This window comes from Aquila chrysaetos, chromosome 3 (assembly GCF_900496995.4).
Source record: "Aquila chrysaetos chrysaetos chromosome 3, bAquChr1.4, whole genome shotgun sequence".
Taxonomy (NCBI): domain Eukaryota; kingdom Metazoa; phylum Chordata; class Aves; order Accipitriformes; family Accipitridae; genus Aquila; species Aquila chrysaetos.
Genome location: NC_044006.1, coordinates 55,618,453 through 55,636,933, shown reverse-complemented (window position 1 = coordinate 55,636,933; position 18,481 = coordinate 55,618,453). Strand labels below are relative to the sequence as shown.

At 39.8% G+C, this 18,481-nt stretch overlaps 1 protein-coding gene across 3 annotated transcripts in view; it reads left to right on the top strand.

Annotated features, from left to right (window-relative positions):
• ITGA8 (integrin subunit alpha 8) overlaps positions 1-18,481 on the top strand; it is a 125,062-nt gene that overhangs the window by 70,321 nt on the left and 36,260 nt on the right. For all 3 annotated transcript variants that reach the window (XM_030010012.1, XM_030010011.1, XM_030010013.1), the window contains exons 22-25: positions 1,370-1,449; positions 4,501-4,581; positions 9,338-9,443; positions 11,297-11,455. In XM_030010012.1, coding sequence (XP_029865872.1) covers positions 1,370-1,449; positions 4,501-4,581; positions 9,338-9,443; positions 11,297-11,455 — 426 coding nt within the window. The remainder of the gene's footprint in view (positions 1-1,369; positions 1,450-4,500; positions 4,582-9,337; positions 9,444-11,296; positions 11,456-18,481) is intronic.

Sequence of the window (18,481 nt, the reverse complement as noted above, 5' to 3'; positions counted from 1 at the left end):
CAAACATAAAACTCTACATTGTTGTGTCCTGTCCTGTTGCTGACAATGCTACCCCAAGTATGTTAAGGAAAGCATGCCAAGCAGACAACTTTTTTTCTTCCCTGCCCTCCGCCGTAATCTAGTCAGATATTGGCAGAGATGAAGGAATGATGTCCTCATTTCCTAATGGCTTTTGATGAATTTCTCAGGAAGATTGTTTCTCCACATTGAGAATATGGGTATATGTAACTATCTTTTTTAAAAAAATGAAAGCACAGTGTGCAAGTTATCTAGCAGGAAATTCTACCATCAGGCAATAGGGGAGGTGCGGAGGAGTGAGAAGTTGTATAAGATTACAGGCTGTAGACTTTGCTGTCAGTCTCAATACAAAATTCACATTTAAAAAAAAAAATTACTAGATTAAAAACATGTGCAGTTGAAATGAGGCAATTAAAAACATTAATTTAAACATTGCAGCACAATTTTATTAATTTATCATTGAGGGCAGATGGCATCTTCCCCAGCTCCCCTGCCACTTACATACTGGGGCTGTAAATACGTCCAACAAGAGGGTTACAGAGACTCCACCATATGCTATTGTATATTCCTTCTTTAGTTAGCCCTGCAATTCCATTCTGTCTTCTGAATTAACTTGTTCTGCTTACTCCGTGCCCTTCTTGCAAAGCAAATGGAAATTATTAGAGGGAGGAAGCAAGGTCTGCATATATACAAGGGAGCACCAGTGGAAGCCCTTATCCCCTTCAGTGTGTTTTACCCTCTATCTTCTGTGGTCACACACTGCACGTTGTGGCAAACTAAACTGCAAATATAACTTTGAAGTTGTATTCCTCTTAACTGAACGGCAATGAAAAAACTCAAATAAAATCAAATTAAAACATCGAGCTGCTGCTAATCTAGCCTCTAGAAGAAAAATGGGTGATCAGTCAGGCCCGCAACACCTAAAGTATGCAGCTCACCTGTCATAGTTACAGAGGCAATGGGAGGAGCAGGAAGCCCTGGAGACCTGGACAAAGGCATGCATGGATGGAGGCAGGGTTGAGAGGTGCCAGACAGCTATAATTTTCTTTTGGCTTGGCAGAGTAGAGCAAAGACTGTCTAGATGAAGAAGGGCCCACCACTGTGTTCTTGGGAGTATGCTTCTCTGATCCTCTTGATCTTTCCTCTGTCCAGCCAAGTTTTAAATCTGGTGACATACACAGGGAGGATGGTATTTTTTCCTGAAAACAGCTAGATGCTATTATGTCATACTAATTTTAAAAAGCAACAGTATCCCATACAAGTCTGTGAAATGCGATGTTGAACAGTACTGCTTTCTTGGTATGGAGAGACCAACCATTTTTAGTAACCTGTTGTTTTGTTTCTTTCTCAGTTCTCTACAGGCATTCGATTTTCGGTTCAGCATTTTGAAAATGCAGATTTCAGCATCAATTTTGAGCTTCAAATAAAAAGGTTAGATGTTTTATCAACAGTATGGTTATTTAAATTCTGAATTCGTATTGATATCTGACATGTAATATATAAGAAGGTCACTCTATCTCTTCAGTGTCAGCAGCTTTCTTCAGGAGGATTTGTGGAGTTGCAGCCTCATTAGCTTTTAGCAAAATCAGTCTTAGACTTATTCTCATTATTTTATTTTGTTAAAATTCAGGTTAACTGATTTTGGTCAGTGTTCCAAAGATCTACAGGTTTGCCAAATTTGCACTTTGTTTTCCACTTCAGAATTAATGAACAGTGATCACTTTGTAATGAAGTTCTGTATTTAAAAACATATCATGCTCTGAAAAAAAAAAGACATGCCACTTCTTCACAACAATTTAGAAAATAAAAGGAGAACAGTTACAATCTGCTCAACAGATTTATTGGCATGAAGAGAAAACTGTTTCAGTTTGCTGCAGGTGTACCTTTGTCCTTTTTCCATTAGTTTCCTCCACATTTGTGGGGCTGAAATGTTACTGCTGGAGAATCTTCTGGTTTATGCTGAGCAGTACTTCCTCCACAGGGCTGAAAAAGTGCAGGACAGGCTGGGTTAGGATAACATCAAGAACAAACCTGGGACTTTTTCAGTAGGTGGCAGGGCTTCTGCTCCATCTGTCCTCATCAAATACACACTGGAGTTCCTGATGGGGGCCTCCCTGCCCCACACACAGAGACTTAATTGCTAATGTCTGGCCTTTAATGAGGGCCTTGATCATGTTCACTAGAGTAAATAAGTGAGACATTTAAAATGTTTGAGTCATGTTTCCATAATGTAACCCTTGAAGGAAAGAACATGCAGAAACTTGGGAAGGGCACAGCAACACCACAGAAGACAATGAGGTGCCTCTTCAGGCCTCAGCCCTCTCCCAGGGTTCTGGCTAGTGAGCTGGAGACTATGGAAACATGGGCATGGGCTCCTCCAGAGAGAGACAGAAGATATAAAGTCTAGCTTGTAGGTCCCCTGTCCATACCACTGTTCACCGTCAGGTCATTAATGCAAGCAATACAGTTTTAAATGGGTATCAGAGGCTCTATTCACTGCACTTTTCATGCTGTGAAATTGGGAATGTTCAGAGCTTTTTGGGTAGCTAGATCTTCCTAGGTAGTAAGAGTTGAGGGTAGGTCACTTTTGTAGAAAAAGTGACAAGGCTTTACTGAGGAATAAGTCTGAACTTCAGGAGATAGCAACATCTCATTCTTCCTCCATGAGTGTGACTCACTGAAATGTAAAGGGAGGAAACCTGTTGAGCTACCAGAAAGAACAGTTTCCACAAACTGGTATCAAAAGGCTGAAGAGCACCCAGCTGCTTTAAATAAAAAAAAAAAAAAAAAAGAAAAAAGAAAGTAAAACTTCTTGCATAGGGAATGTACTCTACAGTTAAATTCACTGCTTTGTACATTCATTCACAAGGAGCACTACAGTTTGTGCATTTCTATGTCCTTAGTAAGCAGGTAAAACAATCTTAAAATAAAAAGGAAACAGAAATCCACAATGCAGAGAGAGGAATTTACCTAAATGGAAGGAAAAGGAAGCAGAGAACATGTCTTGAATTTGTGCCCTCCTCTGAGTTATTCAAAAGAGAGACCTTTAATTTACTCCAAAACATCAAGTGGAAAATAAATATTTTGGTTTGCAAGACTGAAGTTCATTACTTATAGGAAATAAGCAAGAGGCTGGGTAGTGTCTTGAAATCTGATTCCTTTTCTGATACAGATTTTGCTAGGCGATTATATACCCCTGAGAGGGAGATGTCCTGGCACTTTTATTTAAACTATTTTCTTCTCTACAAAATACCATAAAGCACAAAAAAGATTTGAATACCAAATATATATGATCAAAATCTGTATTTTAGCTGTATGGAAAGTAGTACCATTATACAAATTCAAGAAGAACTTATTCTAACAAATTAGTGGTATAGTCATTCTTAAAGCAATGTTTGTACTTTTGTAATGGCTGTAGAGGATTACATCAAAAGTTCAAATTATGTTTGAGGGGAATCTGCATTAGTTTACAAACAAATTAAAGCCGCTCCTAATTTTAGCAATCTGTAACCAAAAAGCCTGGATCAAAGCAGTATTGCCCTTTACTCCACAGGAGTCAGTCGCTGGGAATGCTGGCCTCCTCTGAATGTTTCCGTTTGACTGATGCTGCCCAGATGTGATAACAGTAAACTGTGACGGCAATAGAAACTTAGTCTCCATGAAGCAAGGAAGTACTTCCATACTTGCTTGGAAAAAAACTCCAAACTTAGTATCATTAATCCCATAATTAAATAAATTCTAAGTCTGTAATTTATTTTCACTGTTTTCATGAATTTGAACCTGCAAACCTTTCTCTGCATGAGTGGGGTATAGTCACAGGAATGGCCTTTTGAAGTAAGAGAAACTACCTTTATTACTAAGAATTTGCAATAAGAAAAGACAATAAAATGACTGAGAGCACTAGGCTTTAAACATAGGGATCTGTTTTCACTGCTAAGTGGGATTAAGAGTGTAAACACTCTCTGGATAGGGGCAGGAAGAAAATAAGAAAGGTAAAGAAACAGTTTATTTTCATTCTTTTTTCTTCAAAGACTCTGTCATGCAGAAGTCACAAGTTTGGAGAGTCATAAAAGCAAATTTTATTATAACAAAGCCTATATCTTGTTCATTAACACTGCCTTCCTCCAATGCATGAAACACCCTTGTATTCTATTAAGATACTCCTATCCATACAGACAGCCAAGTTGAACAAGGGAATTTACATGATATTCTGAGCTAAAAAAAATTGTATCATTATATTCACACATAGGATTATTTAAAGGAAGCTTGAGTTGATTATATTATTAAACATGTGATGAGCTCAAATAATATCCAGCTTAAAGACTAGTGTCCTGCAAGACTGAAGAGTGGCAATAGCAAGCCTATGGTGTAATATGTCCAATGGCATTGCTTCCTAATTGTAATCCTTGTGGTATTCAGTGCTGTATCCATAACAATCTAGAGTTCTGCTAAATAACCTCTTTTAATCCTTGTCTTTTCCAGTTCTAACAAGATTAATCCCACCAGCAATTTAGTTAACCTCCACATCAACATCAGTGCTGTGGCTCAAGTACAGATTAGAGGGTAAGTATTCAACCATTTCAATCCATAGTGGTAACTATATTTTATATTGAATCTTTCCACATATAATAATCCCATGTAGTGAATCTTTTGACATATTATAATCCCAAATGCCTTATCCACCAAGAACACCTGAGAATTCCCAGGGAATCTCACCCCTGCAAGCCTTGCAGAATGGAGCTTCTAAGGACTTACCAGGTCATGTAGGGCAGGACTGCCCACATGGACTCCAGTAAACTTGCTGAGTGTCTGTGCAATTGCAGCACACTGTAGGATCCCACATTGTAGTAACACCAGTCAGAGCCAACATTTTATTTAGGCATTCAAATTGTGTATGGATGTTAGTAGTACCAAATGCCTGTTCATATGTGTAGGTCTGCTTGTGTAACCACTTAGGTACTTAATTCTGAATACCAAAGCAGAATCTGCTGCTTTTATGACTGAAATGATGAAACATATTATGGGAAGGCATATACTAATAGCAGAGTGAGGCCTTTGGAGAAAGGATGAATAGGGAATGACAAGAGGTCAACCAGCTACTACTGTAGGATTCTTACATTTCCATCTGAAGCAGGTGCCTGTGCACTGACACAAGGGATGCCAAAACTAAACAAGCATAGGATATGATCAAAGATAATTATTTCTATCTATTTTCACATACAGCTTGGTTTCAGAATCTATAAAATGCAATTAGGTGATAAGAAGCTCAGACTAGCCTGTAAAATCTTGGAACTAGACTCCTATCCTGGCATCCTGAAGGAAGACAGCAGGATGTTCTTTTAAAGGAAATAATTGCCCAAAATGCTTTTTGTCTGGGATCTCAGATTTCCTACATCTCCTCTTCTCAAACTACAGCTCTGGACCTTAACCATTCTCAGCTCAGCAAGGGGAGAACAGGAGGTACACAGCCCAGCTTCACTGCCACAGTCAGGCCATGAGGTTTGGCTGATGCAAGAGGTGTAGATGTCTCTTACATGATGCACCTCAAGGGGCTGCCTTAGGTGTAAACAAATAAAAATGCATTTATTTATGCCTTTATGGATTTATAAAAATCCATTTATTGTTATCACTCTAAGACAATACTTCGACTACCTAGTGCCAGCAGAGAGTCAAATCATTTTGCAGATCACAGAGATTATGTTTTCTGCTCTAATATTCAATCTAAATCAGGGAGATTTTTAAAGTATTTCATTTTTGTAAGTTTTTTCTAGGTTAAGAAGACTAATCCTAAGGCTAGAGTTAGGCAGAAAAAAGAGGACTGGAACTCAAAGACTGTGGATATATGTTAATGCATATATTTCTGAAAAGGAGCAGTTGAAAGGCATGTTTAAAAAGAACAGAAATAAGAGTATTATTTCATTTTCTGTAGTTGGTGATCTAGGGAAATGAGCTGGATAGGAAGAGAGATGAAAAATACAAGATTAGGGGGAAGGTGACACAGAAAGAGAAGTAGAGGCTGAGGAGGTAAGAATCAAAGGGCTGCACATGTGTGAGAAAATGTTGGGAGCCAGTAACTGCTAGATGTTGCCACGGGGGGACACCCAGGTTAAGGACTGGATGGAGTTTCAGTGCATCAATGAAATGGTTATGGATACATACATGAGACTTCTCACTAAGGGCTGCTTCCAGTGCTGTGGATTCTGTTTTTTTCAGTGAGGTTGCTCATCACTTTCATAGAAAAATCTTACGCACTTTTTGTCCTGTTTGCAAACTTTTTGGAAACTTTTTTTGCCTCCATCATGTTCTTTCTGTGCCATAGTGGGTTCATTTTAATGAAAAGTGCTGTAACAGGTAAATAGATAGACACCAAAAAATGACCAAAACATCCTTGGTTCTTAAATATAGCATGGCCACAAGTGGAAAAAGTGGCTTGAATTGCTGCCTGCAGTGCTAAGAAACAGGTCATTAAATACAGAGGAATTACTTAATTGAATGACTTCCAGTTCCTTTCCTCTTAAGTCTTTTAGTTTTCTTATTAGCTATAGCATGCATGTACAAAGGAAAATTCCCAAATGCTTTGTTGACAGATTTTGCTAATTACTCAGAGATGCTAAAGCATACAGCTCCAAGGGAACCATTTGCTCACAATTTCCTAGATAAAAATAGAAGTGAGACTGTGTCCACATTTGGACTGGAAAATTTCTTGCATTGGTTTCCCTACTGCTCTGCACAGAGTTCCATGAAGTGGGACTGGAATCATTGTACATTTTACTGAGGAAAAGTAAGTAGTTATCAAATTGTGTGTATGCATACATGCATATATACTTGCATAGTGGACCCATGCAAATTCTGCCTCTATGAGAAAGGAAATCTTCTTCAATATCCTATTCAAAACAAATTGATAACAAAGATAATTCCTTAGATAGTTCATTCAATGAGCAATTGCTCTGATAACAGAGATTTGATAATTTTGCTTACCTTTTTTTTCTCTAAAAATGTAAGAGTTTTATAGATGTAATTGTTATTTCCCACTGCTGAAAGAGCACTAGATGAATGAGGCATTCAGGAAGGAATTAATTTGGATTTGCAGCTGGCAGAATTCTTATTGTATAACCCATATAAGCTTTTTCTGTAAAACATACTTCCTTTACCTTATTTTTCAGTGCTTTTGTTTGACTGATCATTGTCACCTAAAAGTCTAGGAAAAACCCTCATCTAATAAATCATTCAAATGTTAAAAATATTCTCAGTTAAATGCAAAAAATAATAGTGAAAAGAGGATTTCTGTTTAATTTGACCTGATTTTGCTACTTTCATGTCAATAGCAGAAGGCCTCAAAATAACTGTAAAATCTGTTAAAATAAATGTTCTTATATATTCTATAATAATTTGTATTGAATGTGTACATTTATACTTTGCACTTTATAATTCTGTGGATAAGAAAAACACTGCAGTAGAAAACACTGGGTTTTGAAACCTCATGCCTCCTTCTTTTTGTCTATGCACAGTTTCTGGTTTGCAAATTTTTGCGGTAGCTTAAGGGACTCTGTGACTTAGGGTTTCTAACAACAGAGGAAAGTTCCTATTCTCCAACAAAAATTAATAATTAAAATTCTTACTGGAAACAAGGCCATTTGTGAAATATAACAAGTTAGGCTAAGTACCTCATCTGAAATGACTTTTTAATGAATATGTTTCATTTCCTTTATTATTTGGTTTGGCTTGTAAATTTGTCCTCTGGCATACTTGTTAGTACGAACTGCTGGCCTTTCAAAGTCTGGGGAAGTATTTAGAGTTAGCAGGATACTCCAGGATACCCTAAATTTCATGAAGACTTTTACTTTAGCTGGCTGGTATTAAGTTGTTCGTCTCTGGGATCACTTGCTGCTTAGAGAAGCCGTATTCTGTAGAAAAGTTTCTATCAAACATTTCATTCACTGTATATGACATAAGAGCTGGAAGCAAGAACAGTTTGTTTCTTCCTAAAGTATTTTAAAATGTCAGCATTTGCAACAAAAACATCCAGTCTTGTGTTCTCTTCTTCAAGGGGCAATCTGCAGTGGTGCTTTCTCTGTTTAGACTCAAGGGAAAGTGAATTAACATCGATGCATAGAAGTCCATCATTTTAGTCAAATGTTATATTCTGAAAAAAACTCATTAGCAATTCTTTTTTAACAGTTTTCTGTCAGCAAACTTCCAGCTTTGGCAGAACAAACATTGAAATTTTATGGCTTTTCTTTAAGCTAAAGATTCTGGAAACCAGCAAAACAGTGAGAGTGAAGGGTAATACTTAACCATTTTAGCATCAAGAGCTACTTTCAGTACTAGCAGATGACAGATGTCTGTGCAAACTCACCTACCATGCTAAAAGAAATTCTTGGGATCTGATTTCCCAACTTCTCAACAACTGAATAAGGTTAAAGTTGGCATCTGAATGGGACCCCTCCAAGGAACTTGTGGTTTTTGTGGGAAATAAAACGCTTGTGATTCAAACAGAAACGTTAGCAGAATATTACTTGGTCCTTTCTTGAGGTCAGACAGAGGAGGAAAGGAAAAATAAAATAGTAGAAGGAAAGAAAGGTGTCAAATATTTAGTCACTTTTCTTCATTTATGTTTGATTTACATGTTGCAAGTTGCAGCAGTGTTTCAGGGAATGCCTTAGCTGCCACTTCATTTGCAAACCAAAAGGGAAGCCTGGAGCACTCTTAAGGGCTCTAGTCCTGAATTCAGTTTCTTTATAAAGCAATTTCCATTGTGACATTATGGAAGTCACAGTACCTCAGTTTCCCACCAGTAAAATGAGATAGACTACTTTGCAAGGTTTTTTAAAGGAATAATAACAGAGGTTATAAGGAATTTATAGTCAGAGCAGTTAAATAAATATCTAAAAAAGTATTGCAAGGAAGGAAGATGCATAGCATTAAACATCTACAGGCTTTAAATGGAAATAAGAAAATACATTTGTTTACGTATCATTACTGTAGTTTTGTGGATAATGTATTCAGATACCTTACCAGTATGAATGATGTAAATGTCTGACAGACTGCATTCCTCTCTCCAAATAGAGTCACTCCCTTGTCTGGAAACGAACATTGATCAGAGGAAGTATGAAACTGAATGCACACACTCAGCAGTCTGTAAGGACTGGGTAGTACTTTATGGAAGCATTGTATTGTTCACCTCACCTAATTCTAATGAATGTGCCCAAATGAAATGTCCTTAAGGGCTCAGGTTTCTATAGCGGTCTTAATTTTTTTCTAAAAGTAATGCAGCTGATCACTGATAACAGTTACTGTTTTAACCTGTTTTATATTACAGAGTGTCTCACCCCCCAACAATTATTTTGCCGCTTCACAACTGGGAACCCAAAGATGAACCTACAAAAGAAGAAGAACTTGGTCCTTTAGTAGAACACATCTATGAGGTAAAAATGATATACATTGCCACAGGACCTCATGCTGTTCCCATTGAAATCCTGATGAATTTGGTTTATTGTCTTTATCTGCAACTAGATAAAGCCACAAAGGTAAATATTCTGACTTTAGCACATGACCCAAATTTAATCTGGGAATTCAGAACCCTAGTATCTGTTCATGTTACTGGAGGAGATACTAGTTTATGCTAGGAGTCTGTCTTTGACATTTAAGGGATCTATAAACATTTTGGGTGTTTGACAAGAATTAAAAACAGTGCTTAAAAGCTCATTACAATCAGTGCCAAATATTTTCAGTGATTTGACTGGTTTCTCATTAAAAACTTTGAGTTTTGTGCACAGGAAAAAATATGTTTCCTTTGAAATTTAGCTAACTGAAAAAAAAACTGTAGACATACATGTAACTTGTTACCTCATTGCACAGAAAATATTCTGTTGAAAAGAACTCGTAATGTTTGAAGTATACATATTTCCACCTTGCATTGTTGTTGGGGTTTTTCTATGGGTGATTCATCAATTAAAAGAGAAGAGTTCAGGTTAGAAAAAAGTGCATTGAGTGAACTCCATGGAATACAGACCATCTCTGGAATCTGATGGATGACCTTTATTCTAGGGGGTAAAACAGAGTGCTTCACATATGGTTATAATTCACAAACAAGCACTCAAGAAAATACAAGCCACTGAGCTTAATCAGCAGTGTAAGATTACAATTTGCATGACTAATACTAAACTGTAACGAATCAGACTGTAAAATAATACAAAATATTATTAGTGAATTCCTCATCTTAACACATTTCTCTAAACTGAAAAATCTCTAAATATTCCTGTGTCAAGCATTTGGGCTGTTTGTGGAACTATGTATGTGACTTCAAATGTATTAAAATAGTTACAGTGTTTAGTCACAGTGATTAAAGAAACTGCTTTCATGGTTTATTGATATCAGCAATGCATAAAAAAAACCAAACACCCACCCAAAAACCCTATACTGAAGATGATGTAAGATTGAAAGTGGGTTTTATATGGTTCTAAATAAAGCTCATCAGTCACAAAAATTTTACACATTTAAAAAAAGGAGGTTTTCACATCTCTAGAAACTTTGAGTAAAGCTCCATGGTGTTCTGCTTCTTTAGCTCTCATGCCCAGTGTTAACACATATCCAAACTTCCTGTGGTCATCAGATATTTTCAAACTGTAAACTGATATAAGAAAACTATTTTAATAGCCCAGATTTTTTAATTTCTATTATTTCTATCTATACTCATTTTCCCAGAAAAGAATAATGTCCTGGGACGTTACTTTAGGAAAACTAGTTCCTTTTTTTTATTTTGGGAAAATTTGAACTGAGAAGTGTTGAAAATAGAGTTCTTAACCACAAAAACTAGATTAAACTCTGCTATACCTTCTAATCCTGCACCCTGACATGTGATTCTTTTGTGTCCTGAAGTTTCAGCTACTATTTTCAAGTATGTTATTGTATATATTTGTATATAGTGTATTTTACTAGTGTGTTTTGGTTTGGGTTTTTTATACTTTTTTAGGTAATTTCAGCTCCTTAAGATGTAGGAAAAAATGGGAAAGGTGATCGATTTCTTGAATACAGACTCAGACAAAAAAGGTTGCTCTCCCAGATTTGCCACTGGCTTTGTGACTAACATAGAGATGTCCTTTTCCGCTACCTGTCACAGATTCTTCATCAATAAAATGATATCAATAATCTATACATCTTTCCCAAAGTACTTCAAGGCTGTGGACACTAAGAATTTGAAAATGTCTTAAGTGGTGGTTGCTGTGTTTTTTGTTGTTATTTACTGCCTTCGAAAGTATTGATGATATTTGTTTGACAGCTGCACAATATAGGACCAAGTGCCATCAACAATACAGTTCTCCATGTCGGCTGGCCTGTGTCAAGTCAAGAAGAATTTCTTCTTTATATTCTTCATATTCAGACACATGGACCATTGCACTGTCAGACGAGCTCTCCTATTAATACAATGCAAATAAAGGTAAGTCAGCCCCTTTTATTTCCATCCCTGTCTGCATTTTGCTTGATTTTTTTCTGCCTATACTTCACGATGGGATGGAGCTTTTGGAGAACTTTTCACTGTGACCCTGAGATCATTTTCCTGGGTAAGAAGCAAGATATAGATGGTCTATAATGTTTCTAGTGTGACAGTTGTATTGCATGGTATGTGTTTGGTTTCTGTACTCTTCTTATCTGAAGAAACTTGTATTTTGATTCAGTACTGTAGCATTAGATACAAGATAATTTTTTAAATGGACATTTGCAGGGTTTTCCTTGAGGGTCATTTTTAACATGGCTTTGAATAAATGACACAGAATTTTTCAGTTCTCATGGGACCCTGAAAATTCTTGTGTCCTAAGGAGTACTTTAATTCAGAAAGTCATCTGTACAGCAGTGCTTAGCAGATGAACTCCCAAAGATGACGTAAACCTTTGTTAGGTCAAGGGATGCACATAGCTCTTCAGTTGAGTCTGATACAACCTAGCACTGGTTTGTTTATCAAAAGGTGTTACATCTGAACCTCTTAACAGTGGGGAAAATCCATTATAGCACAATAATGCAATATCATTAAATTGAAAGACATGAACTTCTCAGAGCTGCTTATTTAATAGAGAGCAGACAGCCACCAGGTATTGTAGCATTAATTATTTTTAAAGGATGTAACACAATTTTAGGTTTTTATTCCAATACAAATAATTTACAGCTAATTTGTATGGTGATTTGGTTTTTTAGAATCATAGGCTAATTCAGGGTGGAAGAGACTTCAGGAGTACTCTCATCCAACATCCTGCTCAAGCAGGGTCAGCTGTGAGATCAGACTAGGTTGTTCAGGGCTTTATCCAGTCCGGTCTTTAAAACATCCAAGGACAAAACCTCTCTGGGCAAATTATGCTGCTCCTTGATTGTCCTTACGTGGAAAAGGTTTTTCCCTGCATCCCGTCTGAACCTCTCCTTTTTCAACTTATGCCCATTGCCTGTCATCATCCCACCAGGCACCTCTGTGAAAAGCCTGGCTCCATTTTTGTGGTAACGTTCTCACTCTGACAGCTTTGGTCCCCCCAAAGCTTCTCATCTCTGGGCTGAACAAGCACTGGTCCCTCAGCCTCTCCCTGCAAGACAAGTGTTGCAGCCCTGAGCACCGCTGGGGGCCCTCCACTGAACTCATTCCAGTATATTGATCTCTGTCTTCTGCTGAGGCTCCAGAAATGGATGTTGTATCTACATTTGGTCTAATGAGTTCTGAGCAGATGGGAGTAATCATAGAATCATAGAATGGTTTGGGTTGGAAGGGACCTTAAAGATCATCTGGTTCCAACCCCTCTGCCATGGGCAGGGACACCTTCCACTAGACCAGGCTGCTCAAAGCCCCATCCAACCTGGCCTTGAACTCTTCCAGGGATGGGGCATCCACAACTTCTCTGTTCCAGGGCCTCACCACCCTCACAGTAAAAAACTTCTTCCCTACATCTAATCTAATCTACCCTCTTTCAGTTTAAAGTCGTTACCCCTTGTCCTATCACTGCACGCCCTTGTAAAATGTCCCTCTCCAGCTTTCTTCTTGTAGGCCCCTTTAAGTACTGGAAGGCTGCCATAAGGTCTCCCTGGAGCCTTCTCTACTCCAGGCTGAACAACCCCAAGTCTCTCAGTCTGTCTTCATAGGAGAGATGCTCCACCCTCTGAACATCTTCGTGGCTCTCCTCTGGACTTACTCCAACAGGTCCATGTCTTTCTTATGTTGGGGGCCCCAGAGCTGAACACAGTACTCCAGGTGGGGTCTCATGAGAGCAGAGTAGAGGGGGAGAATCACCTCCCTCAACCTGATGGTCATGCTTCTTTTGATGCAGCCCAGGATATGGTTGGCTTTCTGGGCTGCAAATGCACATTGCCAGGTCATGTTTTGCTTCTTATCAACCAACACCCCCAAGTCCTTCTCCTCAGGGCTGCTCTCAATCCATTCTCCACCTAGCCTGTATTTGTGTTTGGGATTGTCCTGACCCAGGTGTAGGACCTTGCACTTGGCCTTCTTCAGCTTCATGAGGTTCTCACGGGCCCACCCCTCAAGCCTGTCAAGGTCCCTCTGGATGGTATCCCTTCCCTCCAGCATGTCGACTGCACCACACAGCTTGGTGTCATCGGCAAACCTGCTGAGGGTTCACTCAATCCCATGGTCCATGGCGCCGACAAAGACGTTAAACAGCACCAGTCCCCATACCGACCCCTGAGGACCACCACTTGTCACTGGTCTCCACTTGGACATTGAGCCGTTGACCGCAACTCTTTGAGTGCAACCATCCAGCCGATTCCTTATCCAGTTAGTGGTCCATCCCTTAAATCCATTTCTCTCCAATCTAGAGACAAGGATGTCATGCAGGACAGTGTCAGATGCTTTGGACAAGTCCAGGTACATTATGTCAGTTGCCCTTCCCTTATCCACCAACGCTGTAACCCCATCATAGAAGGCCACCAAATTTGTCAGGCACAATATGCCCTTAGTGAAGCCATGTTGGCTGTCACCAATCACTTCCTTATTTTCCATGTGTCTTAGCATAGTTTCCGGGAGGATCTGCTCCATGATCCTGCTGAGCACAGAGGTGACACTGACTGGCCTGTAGCTCCCCGGGTCTTCATTTTTTCCCTTTTTAAAAATGGGGGTTATGTTTCCCCTTTTCCAGTCAGTGGGAACTTCCCCGGGCTGCCACGACTTCTCAAATATGTTAGATAGTGGCTTAGCGACTTCATCTGCCAGTTCCCTCAGGACTCACAGATGCATCTCATCATTTGTGCACCTTCAGGTTCTTTAAATGGTCTCGAACCTGATCTTAGAATCATAGAATCATAGAATTGTTTAGGTTGGAAAAGACCTTTAAGATCATCAAGTCCAATCGTTAACCCAACACCACCATGCCCACTAAACCATGTCCTGAAGTGCCTCGTCTGTGCGTTTTTTGAACACCTCCAGGGATGGTGACTCCAACACTTCCCTGGGCAGCCTGTTCCAATGCCTGACAACCCTCTCAGTAAAGAAATTTTTTCTAATATCCAATCTAAACCTCCCCTGGTGCAACTTGAGGCCATTTCCTCTCATCCTATCACTAATTACTTGATAGAAGAGACCAACACTTACCTCGCTACAACCTCCTTTCAGGTAGTTGTAGAGAGTGATAAGGTCTCCCCTCAGCCTCCTTTTCTGCAGACTAAACAACCCCAATTCCCTCAGCCGCTCCTCATAAGACTTGTGCTCAAGGCCCTTCACCAGCTTTGTTGCCCTTCCCTGGACACACTCCAGCACCTCAGTGTCTTTCCTGTGGTGAGGCGCCCAAAACTGAACACAGTACTCGAGGTGCGGCCTCACCAGTGCCGAGTACAGGGGAACAATCACCTCCCTGCTCCTGCTGGCCACGCTATTTCTGATACAGGCCAGGATGCCGTTGGCCTTCTTGGCCACCTGGGCACACTGCTGGCTCATATTCAGCTGGCTGTCAACCAGCACCCCCAGGTCTTTTTCTGCCGGGCAGCTTTCCAGCCACTCTTCCCCAAGCCTGTAGCACTGCATGGGGCTGTTGTGACCCAAGTGCAGGACCTGGCACTTGGCCTTGTTGAACCTCATACAACTGGCCTCGGCCCATCGATCCAGCCTGTCCAGATCCCTCTGTAGAGCCTTCCTACCCTCGAGCAGATCAACCCTCCCTCCCAGCTTGGTGTCATCCGCAAACTTACTGAGGGTGCACTTGATCCCCTTGTCCAGATCATTGATAAAGATATTAAACAGAACTGGCCCGAAAACTGAGCCCTGGGGAACACCACTTGTGACCGGCTGCCAACTGGATTTAACTCCATTCACCACAACTCTCTGGGCTCATCCATGCAGCCAGTTTTTTACCCAGTGAAGAGTACACCTGTCTAAGCCATGAGCTGCCAGCTTCTCAAGGAGTATGCTGTGAGAGGCAGAGTCAAAGGCCTTACTAAAGTCTAGGTAGACAACATCCACAGCCTTTCCATCATCCACTAGGCAGGTCACCTGGTCATAGAAGGAGATCAGGTTGGTCAAGCAGGATCTGCCTTTCGTGAACCCATGCTGGCTTCTACAGTAGGCAGTTTTTTCATTCTTCCAGACCCTGCCTTTGCCTCCTGCAACTTGGGCAGTGTGGCTGGAGCACTTGCCAATGAAGACTGCGGCAAAAAAGTCATTGAGTACCTCAGCCTTCTCCATGTCACAGGTAACCAGGTCTCCATTTCCTTCCAGAGAGGGCCCACATTTTCCCTAGTCTTCCTTTTATCACCGACATACCTATAGAAGTTTTTCTTGTTGCTCTTGATGTCCCTGGTCAGATTTAATTCTATCAGGGCTTTAGCTTTCCTAACCCAATCCCTGGCTGCTCGGACAATTTCTCTGTATTCCTCCCAGGCTACCTGTCCTTGCTTCCATCCTCTGTAGGCTTCCTTTTTGTGTTTGAGTTTGTCCAGTAACTCCTTGTTCATCCATGCAGGCCTCCTGGCGTTTTTGCCTCCTGGCGTTTTTGCCTGACTTCCTCTTTGTTGGGATACATCGCTTCTGAGCTTGGAGGAAGTGATCCTTGAATATTAACCAGATTTCTTGGGCCCCTCCTTCCTCCATGGGCTTTATCCCATGGTACGCTCCCAAGCAGATCCCTGAAGAGGCCAAAGTCTGCTCTCCTGAAGTCCAGGGCAGTGAGCTTGCTGTGCGTCCTCCTCGCTGCCCTAAGGATCTTGAACTCCACCATTTCATGGTCACTGCAGCCAAGGCTGCCCTTGAGCTTTACATTCCCCAATCACTTCCTCAACATATTGCCTTTACTCCTGTTCATACAGCCCAGGATGCTGTTGGCCGTTGCTGTTGACAGGGCACACTGCTGGCTCATGCACTGCTTAAGCCAGGTCTTTTTCTGCAGAGCTGCTTCTTAGCCAGTCAGTCCTCAGCATGTTTTGTTGCCAGGGGCTATTTCCTTGCACCAAGTGTATGATAAGATAAATATTTTTTAATATCATATGCTATATTTTATATTATGGTTAAGTTCAACATAGTATAAGACAGTATAATCTGTAAAATGGGAGTCATTTTAGCAGCCTATGTATTTTTTACCTGTCTTAAAGTGTTAATGATTTTAATTTTTCAAAGAGCATACTTTGAATATCCTATAAACTGAATCAACTGGAATTCTGCATGGAATATACTCAGGAAATGGAAGTTTTCATATATTACCACTTGATAGAAGGATTGATATGGTCTGCAATTATTTTATGGCTTAATCAATATTAACTCATAAAAGTTACAGTTTTGTCAGCAACATGACAGGTTTTGGGTTTTCCTACTTGGAAATGATTCTGTAATTATTTTAATCATACCAACAAAAAGGAAAAAATTCCCCTACCAATTTTTTCATAAGTGTTACTCCTAGGTATTTTTTGCCATACAGATTGCTTCACCTTCCATGGACATGGCTCTTCCTTTATAGCAGAGCTGGAGATCTCAGAGTTTGGAGGAAACACTAACAAGGGGAGGCCTAGTAGCAGCCTCCTCAGTAAAGTGTTGATATGCCATTGTCTAAAAGCTTCATTTAAGATCTATGTTTGTGATAGCAGATCCCTCCAAAGCAGCTTGCTTTGGCTCAAACTCAGAAGATTTAGCAAAACACAGCTCTACATATTATCCCATCAAAAACAAGGTATCCAATTTATTAAGCATAACTGATTCCAGACACTTCTGGAGTAAACAACACTTCTCAAGTTTAACCAGTAGCCTGTTAAACATTTTGCAGGGAGAGCTGCGTTCCAAATGCTAAAAGTTCTATATGTATTTTGCATACCAGGAGGGTTTGAGTTCAGTACAGTGGATGAAGGTGGAGACATCTTTCTAGTGAAGGGGATTGCTCAGGACCACAGGAGCTACAGACAAGTCTTCAGCTTAAAGAGACAGAACTACAATATATACTTACAAGAATATAGAAAAACTGATGTATGCCAAATGGCTAGATTTTTGTGTTTCACCCAGGAAGCCAGAGAGGCATTAGGTTTCCACCCTTTTATTTAGTTTCTGTAGGGGAAGAAAAAGGAATTGAGTGATAGGACACTGAAGATAGAAAATGTTTCCATTTTGTACCCAAAACACAAGAAATTTGGAAACAGAGGTTTTTTCTATTAATCTTTTCCACCCCGTTTCCACCTATTGTTCAAAAGTGGTGAGGAGAAAGAAGCTGAGCTGCTGCATTTGTATTTGCAAGCATCAGATCAGGTTGCAAGTACATGAAAAGGAGTTCAGCATCCCTCCTCGCTAGCCACTGTATTCTGTTGTAAGTTTAAATTAAGAAGCTGAGATGGGAGCATTACTGTCAGGAGGGCAGAGCTCCTGGCTAGAATAGTGCCACAGTTCTTAACAACATTGTGAGGCAACATATTTTTTGAGGATTTTTTTTTCTTTTTTTTAGTTTTTTAGTTTGCTCTTCCTTCTCCTACTTGATGATTACATCTGTTTAACAAACAAGACTAAATTCTTGTGACGCTTGTGAGAAGTCTTCCTCTAATAATGAAATAATGGTCCCTCTGTCTTAGCAGAATATCGCTTCAGATGCACAAGCATTATTGCAAGAATTTAAACATGGTTTCCTTATTTCAGTTTTTCAAAGCACTGAACAGCATGAATACACAAATCACGTTTCAAATATGTAATGCTTATCTATTGCTTCAGATGGGAAGAGGATACAGAGACAGCTTCCTTCAGGTTTTGTATAAACAGCAGGATGCCTGGCTCAAATTTCCAAATAAGGCTAAGGACATTATATGCTTGGCTCCTTTCGGATTTCAGAAGCTAGCTCTCTTAGGGTGCTTGGGTATTTTCCCTTTGAATTTACTTAGATTCTTCAGTTTCAGTCAAAAAGTAGTACATTCCTCCTCATTTCATTCCTCCTACATTTCTTGTCTTGTAGAAAGGTTTCCTTTGTGCTTTGTTATTTCTTCCATAAGGATAAATCAAACCTGTGCACACATGGGA